The 21,090-nt window shown below is 38.5% G+C and overlaps 3 protein-coding genes and 1 pseudogene across 3 annotated transcripts; all 4 read left to right on the top strand.

The window, feature by feature from the left end:
• The first annotated feature begins 3,272 nt into the window (after nt 1-3,272).
• LOC136227024 (subtilisin-like protease SBT3) lies at nt 3,273-5,638 on the top strand. Its single transcript, XM_066015756.1, has one exon. It carries the CDS (start codon nt 3,273-3,275, stop codon nt 5,604-5,606), a length of 2,334 nt encoding a protein of 777 aa, XP_065871828.1. The 3' UTR covers nt 5,607-5,638.
• A 1,506-nt stretch (nt 5,639-7,144) lies between these two features.
• Nucleotides 7,145-9,714, top strand: LOC136227023 (subtilisin-like protease SBT3; annotated as a pseudogene).
• Nucleotides 9,715-12,142: 2,428 nt separating this feature from the next.
• LOC136227022 (subtilisin-like protease SBT3) lies at nt 12,143-14,494 on the top strand. The gene has a single exon (XM_066015755.1). The coding sequence runs from the start codon at nt 12,143-12,145 to the stop codon at nt 14,492-14,494; it is 2,352 nt and encodes a 783-aa protein (XP_065871827.1).
• A 1,530-nt stretch (nt 14,495-16,024) lies between these two features.
• Nucleotides 16,025-18,379, top strand: LOC136225844 (subtilisin-like protease SBT3). Its single transcript, XM_066013969.1, has one exon. It carries the CDS (start codon nt 16,025-16,027, stop codon nt 18,377-18,379), a length of 2,355 nt encoding a protein of 784 aa, XP_065870041.1.
• Nucleotides 18,380-21,090: the final 2,711 nt, after the last annotated feature.

Raw genomic sequence — 21,090 nt, 5'->3', positions numbered from 1 at the left:
AAGGTGCAAAAATACCCCTAACGTTTATCGCCAGGAGCAATTTTACTCCTAACGTCTAAAATGGTGTAATTTTACCCTTAACGTTGGCAGTCAAGACCAATTTTACCCCTAACGTTATCAAATTGGATCAATTCATACCACTCCCAAGAATTATTAGATTAACCAATTCCTGCCCATAACAGCTTCTTCAAAAGCTTCAACCATCAAAACTCAAATGAATCAAATCAATAAATACACTATTGAAATAATTTGAAATAGGTGATAATTACACATGCACACTGCCCATAACAGCAGCAGCAGCTGCCAGTGACAGAGCAGCTCAAGTGTCCAAGGTGTGATTCATCAAACACCAAGTTCTGTTACTACAATAATTACAACAAAACTCAGCCTAGACATTTTTGCAAGGCCTGTAAGCGTCACTGGACTAAAAGGGAACTCTCAGAAATGTTCCGCTAGGCGGTGGCCGGAAGAATAAGCGGTTGAAATCATAAAAAACCAGTGCTAAAACCACCACAACCGCTAAAGCCTTCACTTGCCACCAAAATTCCCAAAATAATATTTGCTTCGTGGTTCGCCGGCTTAATACAAGTTACAACAATTATGTTACGATTTCTTCGGCAAATTGTACATCTTTTCAGGAACTTCACAGTTGTTTCATCGATCCGATAACATAAATTTCTGAAATTGATTCAACTTTGATAACTTAGGGGTAAAATTGCACTTGGTTACCTACGTTAGGGGTAAAATTGCATCATTTTAGACGTTAGGGGTAAAATTGCTCCTGACAGTAAACGTTAGGGGTATTTTTGCACCTTATCCCTTTTTTTTTTATTAGCCGAAGATGTACAATTTCAAGGCTTTTTTTTTTTTTTGTCAGTATTGGAGGTTGAAAGGTGATTAGAAATTACACAAAAAAACACATATTTTCAATTAGGTTTGAAATTACACAAATTGATAAAGTTAGGTTTAAAATTGTACAGTTTTCTACGTGGAGGCTAAATTTACTCTTCCCATTAACCATAAAACTAAAATTGTACTTAGAGCTGTCAAAATCAGGCATGACACAATAACACGATTCACGTAATCTACAAATTAAACAAATTAAGATTGAGACTTAGTGGGTTAAGATCATAAATGGGTAGACATGATTAACCCGTAAAATAAACAGTTGGGTGAATTTTTATGTTTTTTAGGAATTAGGTTTATTAACAAATGTAATCGGATTGCTGAATTTTACAACCCTTCAAGTCATTTTTTTATTCATCTAGCTATCGGATTAAACGTATCAATACATTTCATAAATGAGTTGCATCGTGTCAATATTTACCTTTAACGAGTCATAAAATATATTAATACGATCTGTTTATGACCCGTCAACCTATTTTTTTTCAAATCCTCAACCATGCATATATTTTGTCCAGCAGGCCCTAGTTAGAGCAAATTTCTAAACTTTGGCTGTTTTTTGTGCATGGTTGCCGGCTGTATTTACAATGGAATCTGACTCTCGTTTCCTTTTTATTTTATTGGACAGTGTTTGCTTGGTGTTGGCATCTGATGACTGTTGATAAATATACTACCCAAACATTTAAGGAAACAAATTCTTATTATGCTTATATCTGTTTGAAGTTAATATAATATTGAAATAAGGTACAAATTTAGTGACGCGGTTATTGAGAGAGCGGATTTTTTACCTACAACATATTGCAATCTTAAACCAGACGATTATCAAATTATGCAATTTCAAACATCACTGAGTTTTTTCAATAACGAATTGGCCAAAATAACCGATTGTTGCAAAATATTCCGTTAGCCACTGAACTTACTTAAAGTGACATGATTAATTCTCCAAATACATGCAGCCAAACAAGATAAGATTTGACAAATTGAAATGTATATCATTTCAAGCAAGTTCAGATAATAAAGGAATTACACTCATTTGGCTCCCTAAACTAAAGCTTCAAAGTCAATTAAGACCCTAAACTATCAAAATCATCAATCACGTCTCTGAACTAAACAAAAAGCATCAATTGAGTCCTCATCCTGTTCTAAATTCAGAAATTATGATTATTTGATATAGACTATAATAATCTCTATGTTGGTTCAAAATGGGGTTGCTGAAGAGGGTCTGAAACTGTTCAACCGAATGATTTTCGATAAAGCTTCAATTGATTATTTTTGTTTAGAATGAGGACTCAATTGATGATTTTTTGTCAGTTCAGGACCTGGTTGATGATTTTGATATTTTAAAGTCTTAGTTTGGAAGCTGAATGGATATTATGCCGACAATAAATCACCGTAAACAAGTTCAAAGAGCAAATAGTTCACTTTAAACAAATTCAAGTGACCAATAAATCACTTTAAACAAGTATACGAATCTAACAAAAAAAACTTCATAAATTCAAAAGGCCAATCAGTTTTTTAGACCAAGTTCAAAGATGCTCGTTGTTATTCAGCCCATATTTAAATATCACAAAATTTGAGCATATATTTAGTTTACAAGAAGACGACATATTACATTGTTTGAGCAAAAATTCTATGCTTTGGCTTTTGGCTGCCGGCTTAGTATCTATGCAACTTAGATAATGTCCTCTTTTACAATGAAATCCCACTTTTGTTTTGCTTCCTCTTATACGTAATTTACACCCATTGCCCTTTGAACTTTACTTATTTTCACGATATAACCACTAAACTTTAAAACGTAACGTAATAACCACACAAATTTACACTTTTTAACGTTATGACCACTAAACTTCAATCAACGTCTCAAAATCATTGTTGACGACCTCAAAATAAAAATTCCAAGAACTGATGATATTCTAAACAACTTTAATTCTTCAAATTTTTTGTTTTGAAGGTCATTTAGGTGTTCTATAGTCAAGAAAGAGAGAGTAAATTTTTAGAAAGAGAGCTCCAGAAATAATGATTTTGGAAATTAAAAAATATGGTTTCATGGTAAATGTCGCGCTGAACAACTTTAATTCTTAAAAATTTCTATTTTGAGGTCGTTAACGGTCATTTTGAGACGTTAGTTAAAATTTAGTAGCCACAGAATTACAAAGTGTAAAACTGAGTAACTTTTATTACGTTTTAAACTTTAGTAGTCATACCGTGAAAATAAGTAAAGTTCGTATCCATGTGTGTAATTTATTGTAATTTATCCTTCGTCTTATTGAACTATGCTTGGTCTTGGCATGTACTGTAACTATGTGTATATATATGAGATTCTTGCAAGCTCAAAATTCTCACACCTAATATTCATTGACCTTGTAAGAATGGGTTACCTCATTCTTTCCAATTTTGTGCTCACTTTGCTCCTATTTTCAATTGCTAAATCATCATATGCGTCGGCCGACCGTCGGGCCTACATCGTCCACATGGACAAATCGTCAAAGCCAGCTTCGTTCTCATCCCACCACGATTGGTACATGTCAACATTGTCATCGTTGTCGTCATTAGATGGTGAACCTCCGGTTCACCTCTACACTTATAAGCACGTGATGGATGGATTCAGTGCGGTGCTATCACAAACTCACCTTGACAAACTAGAGGAATTGCCGAGTCATATTGCTACATTTCCAGAATCATTTGGTAAACCCCATACTACTCACACACCGAAGTTTCTCGGTCTGAATAGGAACGTTGGAGTGTGGCCGGCTAGCAAGTTTGGCGATGATATTATCATCGGTGTTCTCGATACTGGAATTTGGCCGGAAAGTGAAAGCTTTAATGATAAAAACATGCCTGCAGTGCCTGCACGTTGGCGTGGGACATGCGAGACTGGAGTGGAGTTCAACGCTTCTCATTGCAACAAAAAGCTTATAGGGGCTCGGAAGTTTAGCCAAGGGATGAAGCAGTACAGAATAAATATTTCGACAACGGACGACTATGACTCTCCGAGAGATTACATGGGTCATGGATCTCATACGTCGTCGACAGCTGCTGGTAGTTGGGTGCGAAGTGTTGATTATTTCGGTTATGCTCAGGGAACAGCTCGGGGAATTGCACCGTCAGCAAGGATAGCCATGTATAAAGTGTTGTTCTACAGCGAGGATGTCGATGATTATGACGCTGCAGCAACTGATGTGCTTGCAGGCATGGATCAAGCCATAGAAGATGGTGTGGACGTCATGTCGTTGTCGTTGGGTTTCTTCGAAACATCCTTCTTTACGAACCCAATAGCCGTAGGAGCATTTGCAGCATTGAAGAAAGGGATATTTGTTTCATGTTCAGCTGGAAACGGAGGCCCTCATGGATACACCATGCTCAATGGAGCTCCATGGATAACAACAGTTGGTGCAGGAACTATTGATCGTCAGTTCGGAGCTCATGTTACGCTTGGGGATGGAGTAGTCACTGCCACTGGAATATCTATATATCCGGAAAATCTGTTTGTCTCGAGGATTCCTATATATTTCGGACATGGAAATCGGAGCAAGGAACTATGTGAATTGGGCTCATTAGACCCCAAAGAAGTTGCCGGTAAGTTTATCTTCTGCGACCAAGATAATGAAACAACGGCGTTTCGACAAGAAAATGAAAGGTATGGTCCGGATATTGCTGGGGCTGTCGGAGCTATCTTCATCGAAGATGATGCTGAATTTGAACATCCTGATGACTTTTATCAACCAATTGTTCTGGTGAAGACAAAAGATGGAGACTCAATCAAGAATTATATACTCAACACACCAAATGCAACGGTTAGTGTCGAATTTGGAAAAACTATATTAGGCACTAAACCAGCACCAAAAGTGGCATACTTTTCGTCGCGAGGACCTGATTCAAGATCCCCGTGGATTCTTAAACCTGATATATTAGCTCCAGGTTATCATATTTTGGCAGCATGGGTTCCTAACAGAGGCTTTGCACCAATTCGCGAAGACGACTATTTGCTGACAGATTATGCTATTGTCTCCGGCACATCAATGTCATGCCCACACACAGCTGGTATAGGTGCGCTCCTCAAAGCCGCCCACCGTGACTGGAGCTCAGCTGCCATCCGATCAGCGATGATGACTACAGCTTATGTGAAGGATAATACAAATGGTATAATCATGGACATGACTACTGGAGTTGCTGGTACCCCTCTTGATTTCGGAGCAGGACACGTAGATCCGAACAAAGCTATGGATCCGGGGCTAGTGTATGATATTGAGGTGGATGATTACATCAACTATCTATGCGCATTGAATTACACAAGCCAGCAAATCCAGATTATAATCGGTACATCGAATTATACCTGCAGTCAAGCAAGTTTGGATCTAAACTATCCTTCTTTCATGGTCATATTAAACAACACGAACACGACCACCTTAACGTTCAAGAGAACGTTAATGAGTGTGGTAGATACTGTCTCAGTTTATAATGCGGTCGTGGAAGTTCCTACAGGCATGAAAGCTGTCGTGCAACCATCGGTGCTAACCTTTCCGGGAAAGTATAGCAAAGCCGAGTTCAATCTGACAGTTGAGATAAATATGGAAGCAGATGGTGTGATTCCAGAGAGTGATTATTTTGGGAATTATGGATTTTTAACCTGGTATGAGGCTAAGCTGACGCATATAGTTAGAAGTCCCATTGTCTCTGCCATTGCATCAGCAAAAAACCCCTGAAAATTGAGTCATTTTGCTTGAATAACTCTAAACATAAGTTTAGTTTTTTCCTGCAAATCACTACACAGAATAATCAATCAATTATACATTAATAAATGCTGAGTATTTGGAGTTTCGCTCAGCTTTTCTTTTATTTATTGCTGTGATCATAGTGTCACATATTTAATAAAACAAGGCGGAGATTTGTTTTCAATTTGGATCATCGTGTCATAAACATGTTATATGGTAATATACGATCTAATTAGATGCAATAAAAATGGTAATGATATCAAACTTATGGTGTCAGTCGAATTGTCTTTTTAAATCATGTTATAATACATCCCAAAAAACGAAAAGTTAAAGACAAATTAACACGATTTACTACTGCAGGTCACATCAATTATTCTTAAGGTTCGAGGCATAGTTGTAATGTATTTTTGGGATAAGGTCCAAATTTACTATTAACGTTTTTAGGGAAGTGTAAATATATTCCTAGTGTAAGAAATGGTAAAATGTTATCCTCAACGTTTCCAAAGTGGAGCAACCTAGGCTTAAACAATGGCGGAGTCAGCCTTGACTACTTGGAGTGTAAACAATAAACCTAACTTATATGGCTTGGACTTAAAATTGTTTTTGTCCCTACCCAGACCAAAACAACACCGTTTGGTATGAATTCGGACAAAAAATAAAGAATGATGCATAACCCTTCATCTGCTGGGGTGTAATTAGTACCCCGCATATGAAGATGGGGCAGAAAAAAGAAAAATGTATAACCCTTCATTTGCTGGGATGTAATTAACACCCTGCATAAGAAGATGGGGGGATGAGCAGGAGCATAACCACCCTTTACCTTTTGCCTCCACCTCTGGGTCTAAATAAGAGTCTCGTTTTATGAATTCTGTTACCTAGACCCAAAATTGCTCAAATTTGAAAACGTTAAGGACAAAAGTTTACCATTTTCTTACGTTAAGGGTATTATCTACATTTCCCTAAAAATGTATGGGGCAAATTTGAATCTTATCCTTATATTTTTCTTGCCCCCTAGACTGAGATTACTCACATTAGCTAGATGTAGCAATGACCAATGATACCGTCGTTAACATTGTTTATGATTCTTATTTAAACCAATTTTCTGTATTCTTCAATGAAACAAATGCTCTTGTTGTACATGAAGATCAGAAAAACAGACAACTAAAAATTCCTTGGACAATCCATGCATATTCCTAGTCAGAACGGCCAAAAAAACAAGCCGGTAAACAAAAGTCAGATAATTTCTATGTCTGGCTGTTTGTAGAGCATGGATGTTTGCTTAGTACGTATCAAAAGTCGTATTCGTATTATGTAATCTATATATTCATAATATATGATATAAAAGCAACAAAAATGAGTATTATGTCAATCATGCTATTTCGGTCAGGTTATCTTTGAAAACCGTGTTATCGAGTCAGAACCTGATTGACTCTCACCTATTTTTGTTTCATCTATTCTAATGTAATGTGTATATATATAAGATCCTTGAAAGCTGAAGTTCACAAACCTAATGTTCACTGACCTGTAAAATGGGTAAGCTCATTTTTTCTCAACTTCTGCTCACTTTGTTCCTCCTTTCAATTACTAAATCATCATATGCTTCCGATGACCGTCGGGCCTATATTGTCCACATGGACAAAACATCAATGCCAGCTTCATTCTCTTCCCACCATGATTGGTACATGTCAACATTGTCATCACCAGACGCCGAACCTCCGGTTCACCTCTACACTTACAAGCATGTGGTGGATGGATTCAGTGCTGTGTTATCACAAGCTCACCTTGAAAAACTAGAAGAATTGCCAAGTGACATTGCTACCTTTCCAGAATCATTTGGCCAGCCCCATACTACTCACACACCGAAATTTCTAGGTTCGGTGACGACATTATCATTGGGGTTCTTGATACTGGAATTTGGCCAGAAAGTGAAAGTTTTAACGACAAACACATGCCTCCAGTGCCAGAGCGTTGGGGTGGAACATGCGAAACTGGAATAGGCTTCAATGCATCTCATTGCAACAAAAAAGCTTATCGGGGCTCGCAAGTTTAGCCAAGGGATGAAGCAATACGGACTAAATATATCAACAACAGAAGACTATGACTCTCCAAGAGATTTCTTTGGTCATGGATCGCACACATCATCAACAGCTGCTGGTAGTTGGGTGCAAAATGTTGATTGTTTCGGTTATGCTCGAGGAACAGCTCGGGGAATTGCACCATTAGCCAGGGTAGCCATGTATAAAGTGATATTCTACAATAAGGTTCGTGATTCTTAAAATGCCTTGGCAACTGATGTGCTTGCTGGCATGGATCAAGCCATAGAAGATGGTGTGGACGTCATGTCATCGTCAATTAGGAGCTCATCTTGCACTTGGAGATGGGATCATCACAATCACTGGACAATCTGCGTATCTGGAAAATCTGTTTGTCTCGAGGATCCCTATATATTTTGGACATGGAAATCAAAGCAAGGAACTATGTCAATGGAACTCATTAGAACCCAAAGAAGTTGCTGGCAAGTTTATCTTCTGTGACCATGATAATGAATCATCACCATTTCGACAAGAATCTGAAACATTATACTGACATGGTGGAGACATTTTTGGAGCCATTGGAGCTATCTTTGGTGGATATGATGGGGAACTTAAGGGTCCTGTTGACTTTTATCAACCATTTGTTCTAGTGAGCAAGAAAGATGGAGATTCAATAAAAAATTATATACTCAAAACACCAAATGCAACAGTTAGTGTTGAATTTGGGAAAACAATATTAGGCACTAAACCAGCTCCAAAGGTAGCAAATTTTTCGTCGCAAGGACCCGCTCTAAGATCCCCATGGATTCTGAAACCCGACATGTTAGCTCCAGGGCATCATATTTTGGCAGCTTGGGTTCCTAACAGAGGCTTCTTACCAATTCGCGAAGATGAGTATTTGCTGACAGATTATGCTATTGTCTCCGGCACATCAGTGTCATGCCCGCACACTGCTGGTATAGCTGTGCTCCTCAAAGCCGCCCACCGCGACTGGAGCTCAGCTGCCATCCGATCAGCGATGATGACTACAGCTTATGTGAAGGATAATACAAAGGGTATAATCATGGATATGACTACTGGAGCTGCTGGCACCCCTCTTGATTTTGGAGCAGGACATGTAGATCCGAACAAAGCTATGGATCCGGGGCTAGTGTATGATATTGAGGTGGATGATTACATCAACTATCTATGCGCATTGAACTACACGAGAGAGAAAATCCAGATTATAATCGGTACGTCGAATTATACCTGCAGTCAAGCAAGTTTGGATCTAAACTATCCTTCTTTCATGGTCATCTTGAATAACACGAACACGACCACCTTAACGTTCAAGAGAACGTTAACGAGTGTGGTATATACTGTGTCTGTGTCAAAACTAGGTTTTGACGTTAGAATTTAGAAGGATTGAGAAAAGGAATAGTGAGGTGAGAAGAGAGAGAGAGAGAAGAGAGAGAAAAGAGAGGAAATAGATTTCTATTAATTCATTCGATAACCTCTACAGAGAACAGCCTTCTCTAAAATAGAGTAAGGACAAAACAGTTATGCCAGCTGGTACAAGCCACACAGCAGGCAGGACCACTAAACTGACTAAATGCCAAAACTAACCTTTAGGGTAAGGACAAAAACAGTTATGCCAGCTGGTATAGGTCACACAACATCAGAACCACTACACTGACCAAATACCAAAACTAACCTTTAGGGAATAAAACTTAAATGACAGAATAACCTACACAAACAGCAATAACAGAAATTAAAAGAACAATATCACCATCACTCCTTTCACTTCTGACTTCTTCTTTTGTATGTCACAGACTGTTTATAATGCGACCCTGGAAGTTCCTCCAGGCATGAAGGTTGTCGTGCAACCACAGGTGCTAACCTTTCCGGGAAAGTATAGCAAAGCCGAGTTTAATCTGACAGTTGAGATAAATATGGAAGCTGATAGCGTGATTCCACAGACTGATTATTTTGGGAATTATGGATTTTTAACCTGGTATGAGGCTAAGGGGACGCATATAGTTAGAAGTCCCATTGTCTCTGCAATTGCATCAGCAGAAAATCCCTGAAAATGGAGTCATATGCTTGAATGACTCTAGTCATAAGTCATGTTTTTTTTTTAAATAAAATACGCTATCATAAGGAAAGAGGAAAGACCAGAAGAAATTACTGTAGATCACAACAAAGTCATTATGAATTAATGTTGTCTATCCAACAATAAGAAAACACTCAGTTTCATTTTTTAGATGATTTAATAGAATTTCTTGTTTGAATCTGAAATCTCTTTGATTGTTATTTTCTTCATATCAGTATCTTTAAGTTAAGAGATTGTTAATTAGAACAATTAAGTCGAAATCTGAACATTTAAGTTTTGATCAGCTGTCTTTTTCGTTTGATTATCTTAAGATTTCTACTCAATCTAAGCTTTCATTTCAATTTCTATTAATTGAAGAAAGACTCATATTAGTTGTTTTCTTTCTTCAACTACCAAATGCAGCAACATCAAACCGATCTGGCATTTACAAGCCAATTTTGGTGCAAGAAAGGGAATTTTAAGGCCTACAAGCCAATTTGGGCTATCTACTAGTCCAACCAATCAGGCATTTCATCAAACAACTTGTTCACATTCTTTTCAATCAATGCAAGGGCATTCAACAATCAGAATGAAAGAGATCAGAAAACAGAGAGCAAGATTGAACAACAACAACAACAACAACAAAGCCTTAGTCCCGAAATGATTCGGGGTCGGCTAACATGAACCATCATATAAAACCGTCAAATCAAGTCGTGTCAGCGACACAAATTCGCTCCCTCCACTCCGTCCTATCCACTACCATATTTTCCTCAATTCCCAGTAAACTCATATCACTCTCGATCACCCTCCTCCAAGTTTGCTTAGGTCTTCCCCTACCCCTCACCACTACATCCCTTTGCCACTCTTCGGTTCTCCTAACCGGCGCATCAAGCGCTCTACGTCTCACATGGCCAAACCACCTTAGTCGGTTTTCTCTCATTTTATTCTCAATAGATGTGACCCCTACTTTTGTCCTAATTATTTCATTACTCACCCGATCCTTTCTCGTATGACCACACATCCATCTCAGCATACGCATCTCCGCCACCGACATCTTATGGGTGTGGCAGTGTTTCACTGCCCAACACTCCGTACCATATAACAATGCTGGTCTAATTGCCGTCCGGTAGAATTTTCCCTTCAATCTATTAGGCATGCCGGGGTCACAAAGGAAACCCGTAGCACTCTTCCACTTCGACCAACCAGCTTTAATCCTATGAGCAACATCTCCATCTACTTCTCCATCCGTTTGGATAATAGATCCTAAATACCGGAAGCAATCCGAGGCCTGAACAACTCTCCCATCTAGGGTGATTGTCCCTGCCTCCCTTCTCCTATGGCCGCTAAACTTACACTCCAAATATTCTGTCTTACTTCGGCTCAACAAAAAGCCTCTAGATTCTAGAGTTTGTCTCCATAGTTCCAACTTCCTCTCCACTCCTTCTTTCGTCTCATCAACCAACACAATATCATCTGCAAACAGCATGCACCATGGTATACCATCTTGAAGTGAACTTGTTAGTTCATCCATAACGATGGCAAAAAGAAATGGGCTTAGTAAATAGGAATGCATGTTTTCTAACATTGTAATGAGAAGGATGAGGACAAGTTGAAACGAAATTGACATTGTATTGAGAAGAATGAGGATAAGTTCAATTCAACTTCCCCTTTTAAGGAAGCAATATTTTTGAAACGAAAAAAAGGGTTCTTGTTTTGCACAAATTAAAGTTATTTGAAGTTAGTTGAGTTACAGTACGTGCATTTAATTTAATTAGGATTGTCAATTTTTGACACCATAAACAACTTGATTGACACGACCCGTGTGACACAGTTATCATTTTTATGTAATTTATATCACGGTAAACGGCGCAACGGTAAACGTGGTTGTCGTGTGACTGAGAGGTTACGGGTTCGAGTCATAGGAGCGGCCTCTTGCCAAAAAATTTGGTAGGGGAAGGCTTGCCCGTTATACACCTTTGTGGTGGGACCCTTCCCCGGACCCTCGCTTAGCAGGGACGCGTAATGCACCGGGTCGCCCCTTTTTTTATATCACATAACATCATTATGACATGATAATCCTAAAGTTTGATACCCCTAAAGGTTCTTGCATCAATTGTACACAAGTGTTTCATTATGTTCCATGTCATACATGAAGTCAGATTAGAAGAACACAAGCAACTAAAAGTCCTGGACAGGACAGCCATGGCCGGCCGAAGAGGACAGCTCTGTTACTAAAGAATGGATAATTTTAGTACATAAAACAATGTTGTAAACTTGCAATGTCATCTTCTATTTGTAACTTAGAAAATGTCCTCTTATGCAATAGATTCCAGATTTTTAATTGATTATATATTTATCAGGCCTTTATATATGTGTGTAAATCCTTGGAAAGTTCGTACACCTAATATACATTGACCTGTAAAATGGATAAGCTCATTTCTTCTAAACTTGTACTCACTTTATTACTCCTTTCAATTGCCAAATCATCATATGCTTCAGATGTCCGTAGGGCCTACATTGTCCACATGGACAAATCATCAATGCCAGCTTCATTTTCTTCCCACCATGATTGGTACACGTCAACATTGTCATCCCTGTCATCACCAGACTACGGCGAACCTCCGGTTCACCTCTACACTTACAAGCATGTGATGGATGGTTTCAGTGTTGTGTTGTCACAAGCTCACCTTGACAAATTAGAAGAATTGCCAAGTCATATTGCTACCTTTCCAGAATCATTTGGCCACCGCCATACTACTCACACGCCAAAATTTCTGGGTCTGAATAGAAACAATGGATTATGGCCGGCCAGCCGGTTCGGTGACGACATTATTATCGGAGTTCTTGATAGTGGAATTTGGCCGGAAAGTGAAAGCTTTAATGATAAAAACATGCCTCCGGTGCCTCAACGTTGGCGTGGGACATGCGAAACTGGAGTAGAGTTCAACACATCTCATTGCAACAAAAAGCTTATAGGGGCTCGCAAGTTTAGCCAGGGGATGAAGCAGTATAGAATAAATATATCAGCAACAGAGGACTATGACTCTCCAAGAGATTACTTCGGTCATGGATCCCACACATCATCAACAGCTGCTGGTAGCTGGGTGCGAAATGTTGATTATTTTGGTTATGCTCGAGGAACAGCGAAAGGTATGGCACCATCAGCCAGGATAGCCATGTATAAAGTGTTGTTCTCTATTGAGGATAATGATGATTATGACTATTACGATGCTACAGCAACTGATGTTCTTGCGGGCATGGATCAAGCCATAGAAGATGGCGTGGACATCATGTCGTTGTCATTGGCTTTCTCCGAAACACCTTTCTTTGAGAACCCAATAGCCATAGGAGCTTTTGCAGCGTTGAAGAAAGGGATATTCGTTACATGTTCAGCTGGAAATAGAGGCCCTCATGGATACACCATGTTCAATGGAGCTCCGTGGATAACAACAGTTGGTGCTGGAACTATTGATCGTCAGTTTGGAGCTCATGTTACACTTGGCGATGGTATCCTTACTCTCACTGGACAATCTATGTATCCAGAAAATCTCTTCGTCTCTAGGATTCCTATATATTTCGGACATGGAAATAGGAGCAAGGAACGATGTGAATGGGGCTCATTAGATCCAAAACAAGTTGCTGGCAAGTTTATCTTCTGTGACCATGATAATGAATCATCACCATTTCGAGAATCTGAAACATTATACCGATTTGGTGCAGACATTGCCGGAGCTGTTGGAGCTATCTTTAGTGGATATAATGGGGAGTTTAAAGGTCCTGTTGACTTCTATCAACCACTTGTTCTAGCGAACAAGAAAGATGGAGATTCAATCAAGAATTATATACTCAACACACCAAACCCAATAGTTAGTGTTGAATTTGGAAAAACTATATTAGGCACTAAACCGGCACCAAAAGTTGCAAATTTTTCCTCGCGAGGACCTGATCTAAGATCCCCATGGATTATGAAACCTGATATATTAGCTCCAGGGTATCATATTTTGGCAGCTTGGGTTCCTAACAGAGGCTTTGTACCAATTCGTGAAGATGATTATGTGTTGACAGATTATGCTATTGTCTCCGGCACATCAATGTCATGCCCGCACGCAGCCGGTATAGCTGCGCTTCTCAAAGCCACCCATCGGGACTGGAGCTCAGCCGCGATCCGATCAGCGATGATGACTACAGCTTATGTGAGGGATAATGCAAATGGTATAATCACAGATGTGAGCAATGGAGTTGCTGGTACCCCTCTTGATTTTGGAGCAGGGCACTTGGATCCAAACAAAGCTATGGATCCGGGGCTAGTGTATGATATTGAGGTAGAGGATTACATCAACTATCTATGTGCATTGAACTACACGAGCCAGCAAATCAAGATTATAATCGGAACATCAAATTATACATGCAGTCAAGCAAGTTTGGATCTAAATTATCCTTCTTTCATGGTCATCTTGAACAACACTAAGACAACCACTTTAACATTCAGAAGAACATTAACGAGTGTCGTAGATACTGTCTCTGTTTATAATGCGACCGTGGAAGTTCCTCCGGGCATGAAAGCTGTCGTGCAACCACCGGTGCTAAGCTTTTCGGGGAAGTATAGCAAAGCTGAGTTTAATTTGACAGTAGACATCAGTTTGGAATCTGATAGTGTGATTCCACAGAGTGATTATTTTGGGAATTATGGATTCTTAATCTGGTACGAGACTAAGGGGACACATATAGTTAGAAGTCCTATTGTGTCTGCAATTGCAGCAACAGAAAACCCCTAAAATAGAGTCAAATGCTTGAATGACTCTAGTTATAAGTTGTTCCGTTTCTTTTAGTAAAATGTGCAATCATAAGGAAAGACCAGAAGAAAATATTCCAAATCACAACAAAGACATTATGAATTAATGTTGTCTAGCAAACAATCAATTTCTTTTTAGATGAGTTAATTAGAACTTTTAAGTTAAAAGATCATTAATTAGAACAATTAAATTAAAGTCTGAACATCTAAGTTTGATCAGCTGTCTTTCTGCATTGATTAGTTTTAGATTTCTACTCAACATTTGAATTTCCATTAATTGAATAAAGTCTCAAATTAGTTGGTCTACTTCTTTCAATGTCAAACCGATCAGGCATTTAGAAGCCATTTTCAAGGCAAAAAAAGGAATTTTAAGACTTAAAAGCCAAATTTGCTCTATCTAATAGTCCAAGCAATCAGGCATTTCATCAAACAACTTGTCCTCACTCCTCATTATGATCAATGCAAGCATATTCTGCCATCAGAACGAATAAGAATTCAGAAAACAGAAAGCAGGATTGAACAACGCAACTCAATTAGTAGATAAAGCAAGTAAAAGTTCCTTCAATATTCAGATCAGAGACACAGATTTACCAAGGGAAAGAGCTCAACTTCTTGAATTTAGATTTCTACTCAACATTTGAATTTCCATTAGTTGTCTACTTTCTTCAACTACCACATGCAGCAGCGTCAAACCGATCAGGCATTTAGAAGCCATAAGGCTTAAAAGACATTTCATCAAACAATTTGTCCTCATTCTTTTCAATGAAAGGTATTCAACAATCAGAATGAATAAGAATTCAGAAAACAGAAAGCAAGATTGAGCAATAAAAACGCATGTTTACTAACATTGTATTGAAAAGAATAAGGACAAGTTGGAACGAAATTGACATTGTATTGAGAAGAATGAGGACAAGTTCAATTCAACTTCCCCTTAAGGGAATCAATATTTTTGAAATGAAAAAACCAGTTTTTTTTTTTTTTGGGCACAAATGAAAGTTACTTGAGCTACAGTCCTTGCATTTAATTTAACTAGGAGTATAAATTTTTGACACGACAACGAGATTTGGAGAAACAAAACGACCCGTATGACAGGGTTATCATTTTTTTTTGTAATTTATATCATATATAATCATGACTAATATATATATATATATCACGTAACATAATTATGACATGATAATCCTAAAGTTTGATACCCCTAAAGATTCTTGCATCAATTGTACACAAGTGTTTTATTATGTTCAATGTCATACACACACACAACAAAAAGTCCAGGACAGGACAGCCATGGCCGGCCAAAGAGGAAAGCTCTGTTACTAAAAATAAAATGGCTAATTTTAGTACATAAAAGAATGTTGTCAATTTGCATTGTTTCTTCTATTTGTAACTTAGAAAATGTCCTCTTATGCAATAGATTCCAGATTTTTATTGGATTATATATTTATCAGGCCTTTATATATATGTGTGTAAATCCTTGGAAAGTTCGTACACCTAATATTCATTGACCTGTAAAATGGATAAGCTCATTCCTTCTAAACTTGTACTCACTTTATTACTCCTTTCAATTGCCAAATCATCATATGCTTCAGATGACTGTAGGGCCTACATTGTCCACATGGACAAATCATCAATGCCTTCTTCATTTTCTTCCCACCATGATTGGTACACGTCAACATTGTCATCCCTGTCATCACCAGACTACGGCGAACCTCCGGTTCACCTCTACACTTACAAGCATGTGATGGATGGTTTCAGTGTTGTGTTGTCACAAGCTCACCTGGACAAATTAGAAGAATTGCCAAGTCATATTGCTACCTTTCCAGAATCATTTGGCCACCGCCATACTACTCACACGCCAGAATTTCTGGGTCTGAATAGAAACAATGGATTATGGCCGGCCGGCCGGTTTGGTGACGACATTATTATCGGAGTTTTTGATACTGGAATTTGGCCGGAAAGTGAAAGCTTTAATGATAAAAACATGCCTCCGGTGCCTCAACGTTGGCATGGGACATGCGAAACTGGAGTAGAGTTCAACACTTCTCATTGCAACAAAAAGCTTATAGGGGCTCGCAAGTTTAGCCAAGGGATGAAGCAGCATAGAATAAATATATCAGCAACAGAGGACTATGACTCTCCGAGAGATTACTTCGGTCATGGATCTCACACATCATCAACAGCTGCTGGTAACTGGGTGCAAAATGTTAATTATTTCGGTTATGCGCGAGGAACAGCTCGAGGGATGGCACCATCAGCCAGGATAGCCATGTATAAAGTGTTGTTCTATATCGGGGATAATGTTGATTATGACTATTATGACGCATCAGCAACTGATGTGCTTGCAGGCATGGATCAAGCCATAGAAGATGGTGTGGACGTCATGTCGTTGTCATTATCTTTCTTTGAAACACCTTTCTTTGAGAACCCAATAGCCCTAGGAGCTTTTGCAGCGTTGAAGAAAGGGATATTCGTTACATGTTCAGCTGGAAATAGTGGCCCTCATGGATACACCATGTTCAATGGAGCTCCGTGGATAACAACAGTTGGTGCTGGAACTATTGATCGTCAGTTTGGAGCTCATGTTACACTTGGAGATGGTACGGTTACTCTCACTGGACAATCTATGTATCCGGAAAATCTGTTTGTCTCGAGGGTTCCTATATATTTCGGACATGGAAATCGGAGCAAGGAACTATGTGAATGGGGCTCATTAGATCCAAAACAAATTGCTGGCAAGTTTATCTTCTGTGACCATGATAATGAATCATCACCATTTCGAAAATCTGAAACATTATACCGATATGGTGCAGACATTGCCGGAGCTGTTGGAGCTATCTTCAGTGGATATGATGGGGAGTTTAAAGGTCCTTCTGACTTCTATCAACCACTTGTTCTAACGAACAAGAAAGATGGAGATTCAATCAAGAATTATATACTCAACACACCAAACGCAATAGTTAGTGTTGAATTTGGAAAAACTATATTAGGTACTAAACCCGCACCGAAAGTTGCAAATTTTTCCTCGCGAGGACCCGATCTAAGATCCCCCTGGATTATGAAACCTGATATATTAGCTCCAGGGTATCATATTTTGGCAGCTTGGGTTCCTAACAGAGGAGCCGTTGTACCAATTCGTGAAAACGGTTATTTGTTGACAGATTATGCTATTCTATCCGGCACATCAATGTCATGCCCGCATGCAGCTGGTATAGCTGCACTTCTCAAAGCCACCCATCGAGACTGGAGCTCAGCCGCAATCCGATCAGCAATGATGACTACAGCTTATGTGAGGGATAATGCAAATGGTATAATCACAGATATGAGCAATGGAGTAGCTGGTACCCCTCTTGATTTCGGAGCAGGGCACTTAGATCCAAACAAAGCTATGGATCCGGGGCTAGTGTATGATATTGAGGTGGAGGATTACATCAACTATCTATGTGCATTAAACTACACGAGCCAGCAAATCAAGATTATAATCGGAACATCAAATTATACTTGCAGTCAAGCAAGTTTGGATCTAAATTATCCTTCTTTCATGGTCATCTTGAACAACACTAAGACGACAACTTTAACATTCAGAAGAACATTAACAAGTGTGGTAGATACTGTCTCTGTTTATAATGGGATCGTGGAAGTTCCTCCAGGCATGAAAGCTGTCGTGCAACCACAGGTGCTAAGCTTTTCGGGGAAGTATAGCAAAGCTGAGTTTAATTTGACAGTAGACATCAGTTTGGAATCTGATAGTGTGATTCCACAGAGTGATTATTTTGGCAATTATGGATTTTTAACCTGGTATGAGACTAAGGGGACACATATAGTTAGAAGTCCTATTGTGTCTGCAATTGCAGCAACAGAAAACCCCTAAAATAGGGAAAATTATTAGAAGCACCCGGTTCTCATGTCAAAAGGAGGACCTTCCATACATATTTTGACACGTGTAACATGGAGGCCCCACTATTTTAATTATTACATGGGGTCACAAATGTGAATTGGGGGTCCTCCGAGTGACATGGAAGACCCGGTGCTTAAAAAAAGAACTCCTAAAATAGAGTCAAATGCTTGAATGACTCTAGTTATAAGTTGTTCTGTTTCTTTTAGTAAAATGTGCAATCATAAGGAAAGACCAGAAGAAAATATTCCAAATCACAACAAAGACATTATGAATTGATGTAGTCTAGCAAACAATCAATTTCTTTTTAGATGATTTAATTAGAACTTTTAAGTTAAGGGAGGATCCATTAGAATAATTAAACTAAAGTCTGAACATATAAGTTTTGATCAGCTGTCTTTCTGCATTGATTAGTTTTAGATTTGAATTTCTATTAATTGAAGAAAGACTCAGATTAGTTGTCTACTTTCTTCAACTACCAAATACAGCAATTTCAAACCGATCATGCATTTAGAAGCCATTTTTTAGGCAGGACAGAGGATTTCAAGGCTCAAGGGTCTGCTTGGATTGAGGTTAGTGGAGATTAATTAAAGGGAGATTATTTGTGTAACCTTGCTTGGGAAGGAGTTTAAATGGAGGTTATTTTTCTAACATTGCTTAACCTTGCTTGGGAAGGAGTTTAAGTGGGTTAAATGGAGGTTCAAAAACCTCCAATTTCAGTCCGGCCAAATTGGTGGGATCCGGAGGTTCTCTAATCTCCCCTCCCTTCCCTTCCCCTCCCTTTAATTAACCTCCCCTCCCTTCCCTTCCCCTCCCTTCAATGAACCTTACGAAACTTTCATCCAAGCAGACTCTAAAAGACAAAAGACAATGTGCACTATCTAATAGTCCAACCAATCAGGCATTTCATCAAACAACTTATCCTCAATCTTTACAATGCAAGGATATTCAACAATCGGAATGAATAAGAATTCAGAAAATAGAAAGCAGGATTGAATAACTCAACATATTGAATATAGCTCAAGCAAATTAGGAGAGAATCGGAGAGTATCGTTTTACCTGCTATCACAAGTTAGAGCCGTGGAGGAGAAGTGGTGGTCAACATTCAGACGACCCGACTGTCTCGTGGTGATCGGAGGAAGGACAGAGGCAAAGGAGAGATAGACGGGGCTAAGAAGGAGCTTCCCAAGCAAATCAAGTTGAAAGTTCATAACTGATTATTTGGCAGTTATACATATGGTTAACTTTGTTTGGTTCCCATTCTTCCGGGACCATAATAGAATTTGGGTTTTGCTATTCACCGCCCCCCAAATTCCTTATTACCGCACCCTCTTTTAGCTTTCCGCCCTTCTCATTATTTTACATCCAAAACTCAAAATCCTCTCTCTACCTTTCTCTCCCGAGCAAAAAATTCGATTTTTACGAAAATGAAACCGAACATTTCCGAAGTAGATGATTTCGAACACAATGTAATATTACAATCCTACATTTGAAAAAAAAAAAATCGAAATCTTAAATTTTTAATTTTGTTTTTCATGATTTTTGCGTGAACGGGTGGTGCATCCTACATTTTCACGATTTCGGAGACGAAACTCGTGTTTTCGAACATTTTTTTTGAAATTTTTTTTACCATAATCGTCATGAAGCCTTTTCCCTTTCCTTGTTTTGGTGTCATGTCGTTTTAGGTCGGGTTTTTGAAATTCCAAAAATGCTTGAGAGAATTTGTGAGGTTTTGGTTTTTTTGAGTTCAAATTATAAAAAAGGCAAAATTGTCGAAAGATGACGGTGATAAGTAATTTATGAACGGTAAATAGCAGTTCACTAGAATTTTGTCCTTCCTCACCAACCTAGGGAATAAATATACCATAAAATAAATGGCTACTAAATATCGCCTCCAAATTATTCATCACTTCCATGTGACTTTTTTGCCATTCCCATAATTTTAATCAAAAACTGAAAATTCTCTCTCCAAAATCATAAATCCGAACAATAATAATTGAAATTATGAAAATAATTGATTAGTAACAACTCGAACCCCAAAAATGGATGATTACAAGTCGGAAACATTAAAATTTACGTTTTTTATCAAAGAAATCATGAAAATAATGCATTTTTTATGACGATTTTGCATTTTTCGTCAGAAAAAATTAAAGAATTTTGCATTTTTCGTCATAAAAAATTGAACGATTTAGTATATTTCGTCACTAATAATTTTACGATTTTGCATCAGCCAAAATTTGGTCTAGGCGGATGCCGGATCCGTCTAGGCCAAATTTTGGCTGATTCTCTCTAATATCCAAATTTTCAGTTTTGACATTTGTTTATGAAAAGGATAAAATTGTCCAAATAGAGACGATAATAAAGTAATTTAGGAGGGTGGGTCGTTTTTCACACTTTATCACTTTATAATGCACTTGGGAAAATAAAGCTTGGTTTTGCTTACTTATTAATAAAGTTGTTTGAGCGGTCTTTTGCGCGGATACTTTATTTGATTTAACGTGATTGTTTCCGGAAATTTCACGTAAGAGTCCGAAGTATAGCAGATGCATCCCCGACAATCTACTATAAAAGAAAACCCCGCCCCGAAGCTTAATAAAGAAGGGCAAGATTCATCCATAGTAATTAAAGGAGCTTATCCATCAATTGAAATCGATGAGCAAGAAAGGGGGCGGTCGAGTCAGCTAGGT

The sequence above is a fragment of the Euphorbia lathyris genome, chromosome 4, assembly GCF_963576675.1.
Source record: "Euphorbia lathyris chromosome 4, ddEupLath1.1, whole genome shotgun sequence".
NCBI classification, from domain to species: Eukaryota; Viridiplantae; Streptophyta; class Magnoliopsida; order Malpighiales; family Euphorbiaceae; genus Euphorbia; species Euphorbia lathyris.
Note: the sequence above shows the minus strand (reverse complement) of the source record. Positions and strands in the feature narration are given on the sequence as shown.

Excerpts from the sequence above, each read along its gene's own strand:
- LOC136225844 (XM_066013969.1), top strand. The coding sequence starts at position 16,025 with ATGGATAAGCTCATTCCTTCTAAACTTGTACTCACTTTATTACTCCTT.
- LOC136227022 (XM_066015755.1), top strand. The coding sequence starts at position 12,143 with ATGGATAAGCTCATTTCTTCTAAACTTGTACTCACTTTATTACTCCTT.
- LOC136227024 (XM_066015756.1), top strand. The coding sequence starts at position 3,273 with ATGGGTTACCTCATTCTTTCCAATTTTGTGCTCACTTTGCTCCTATTT.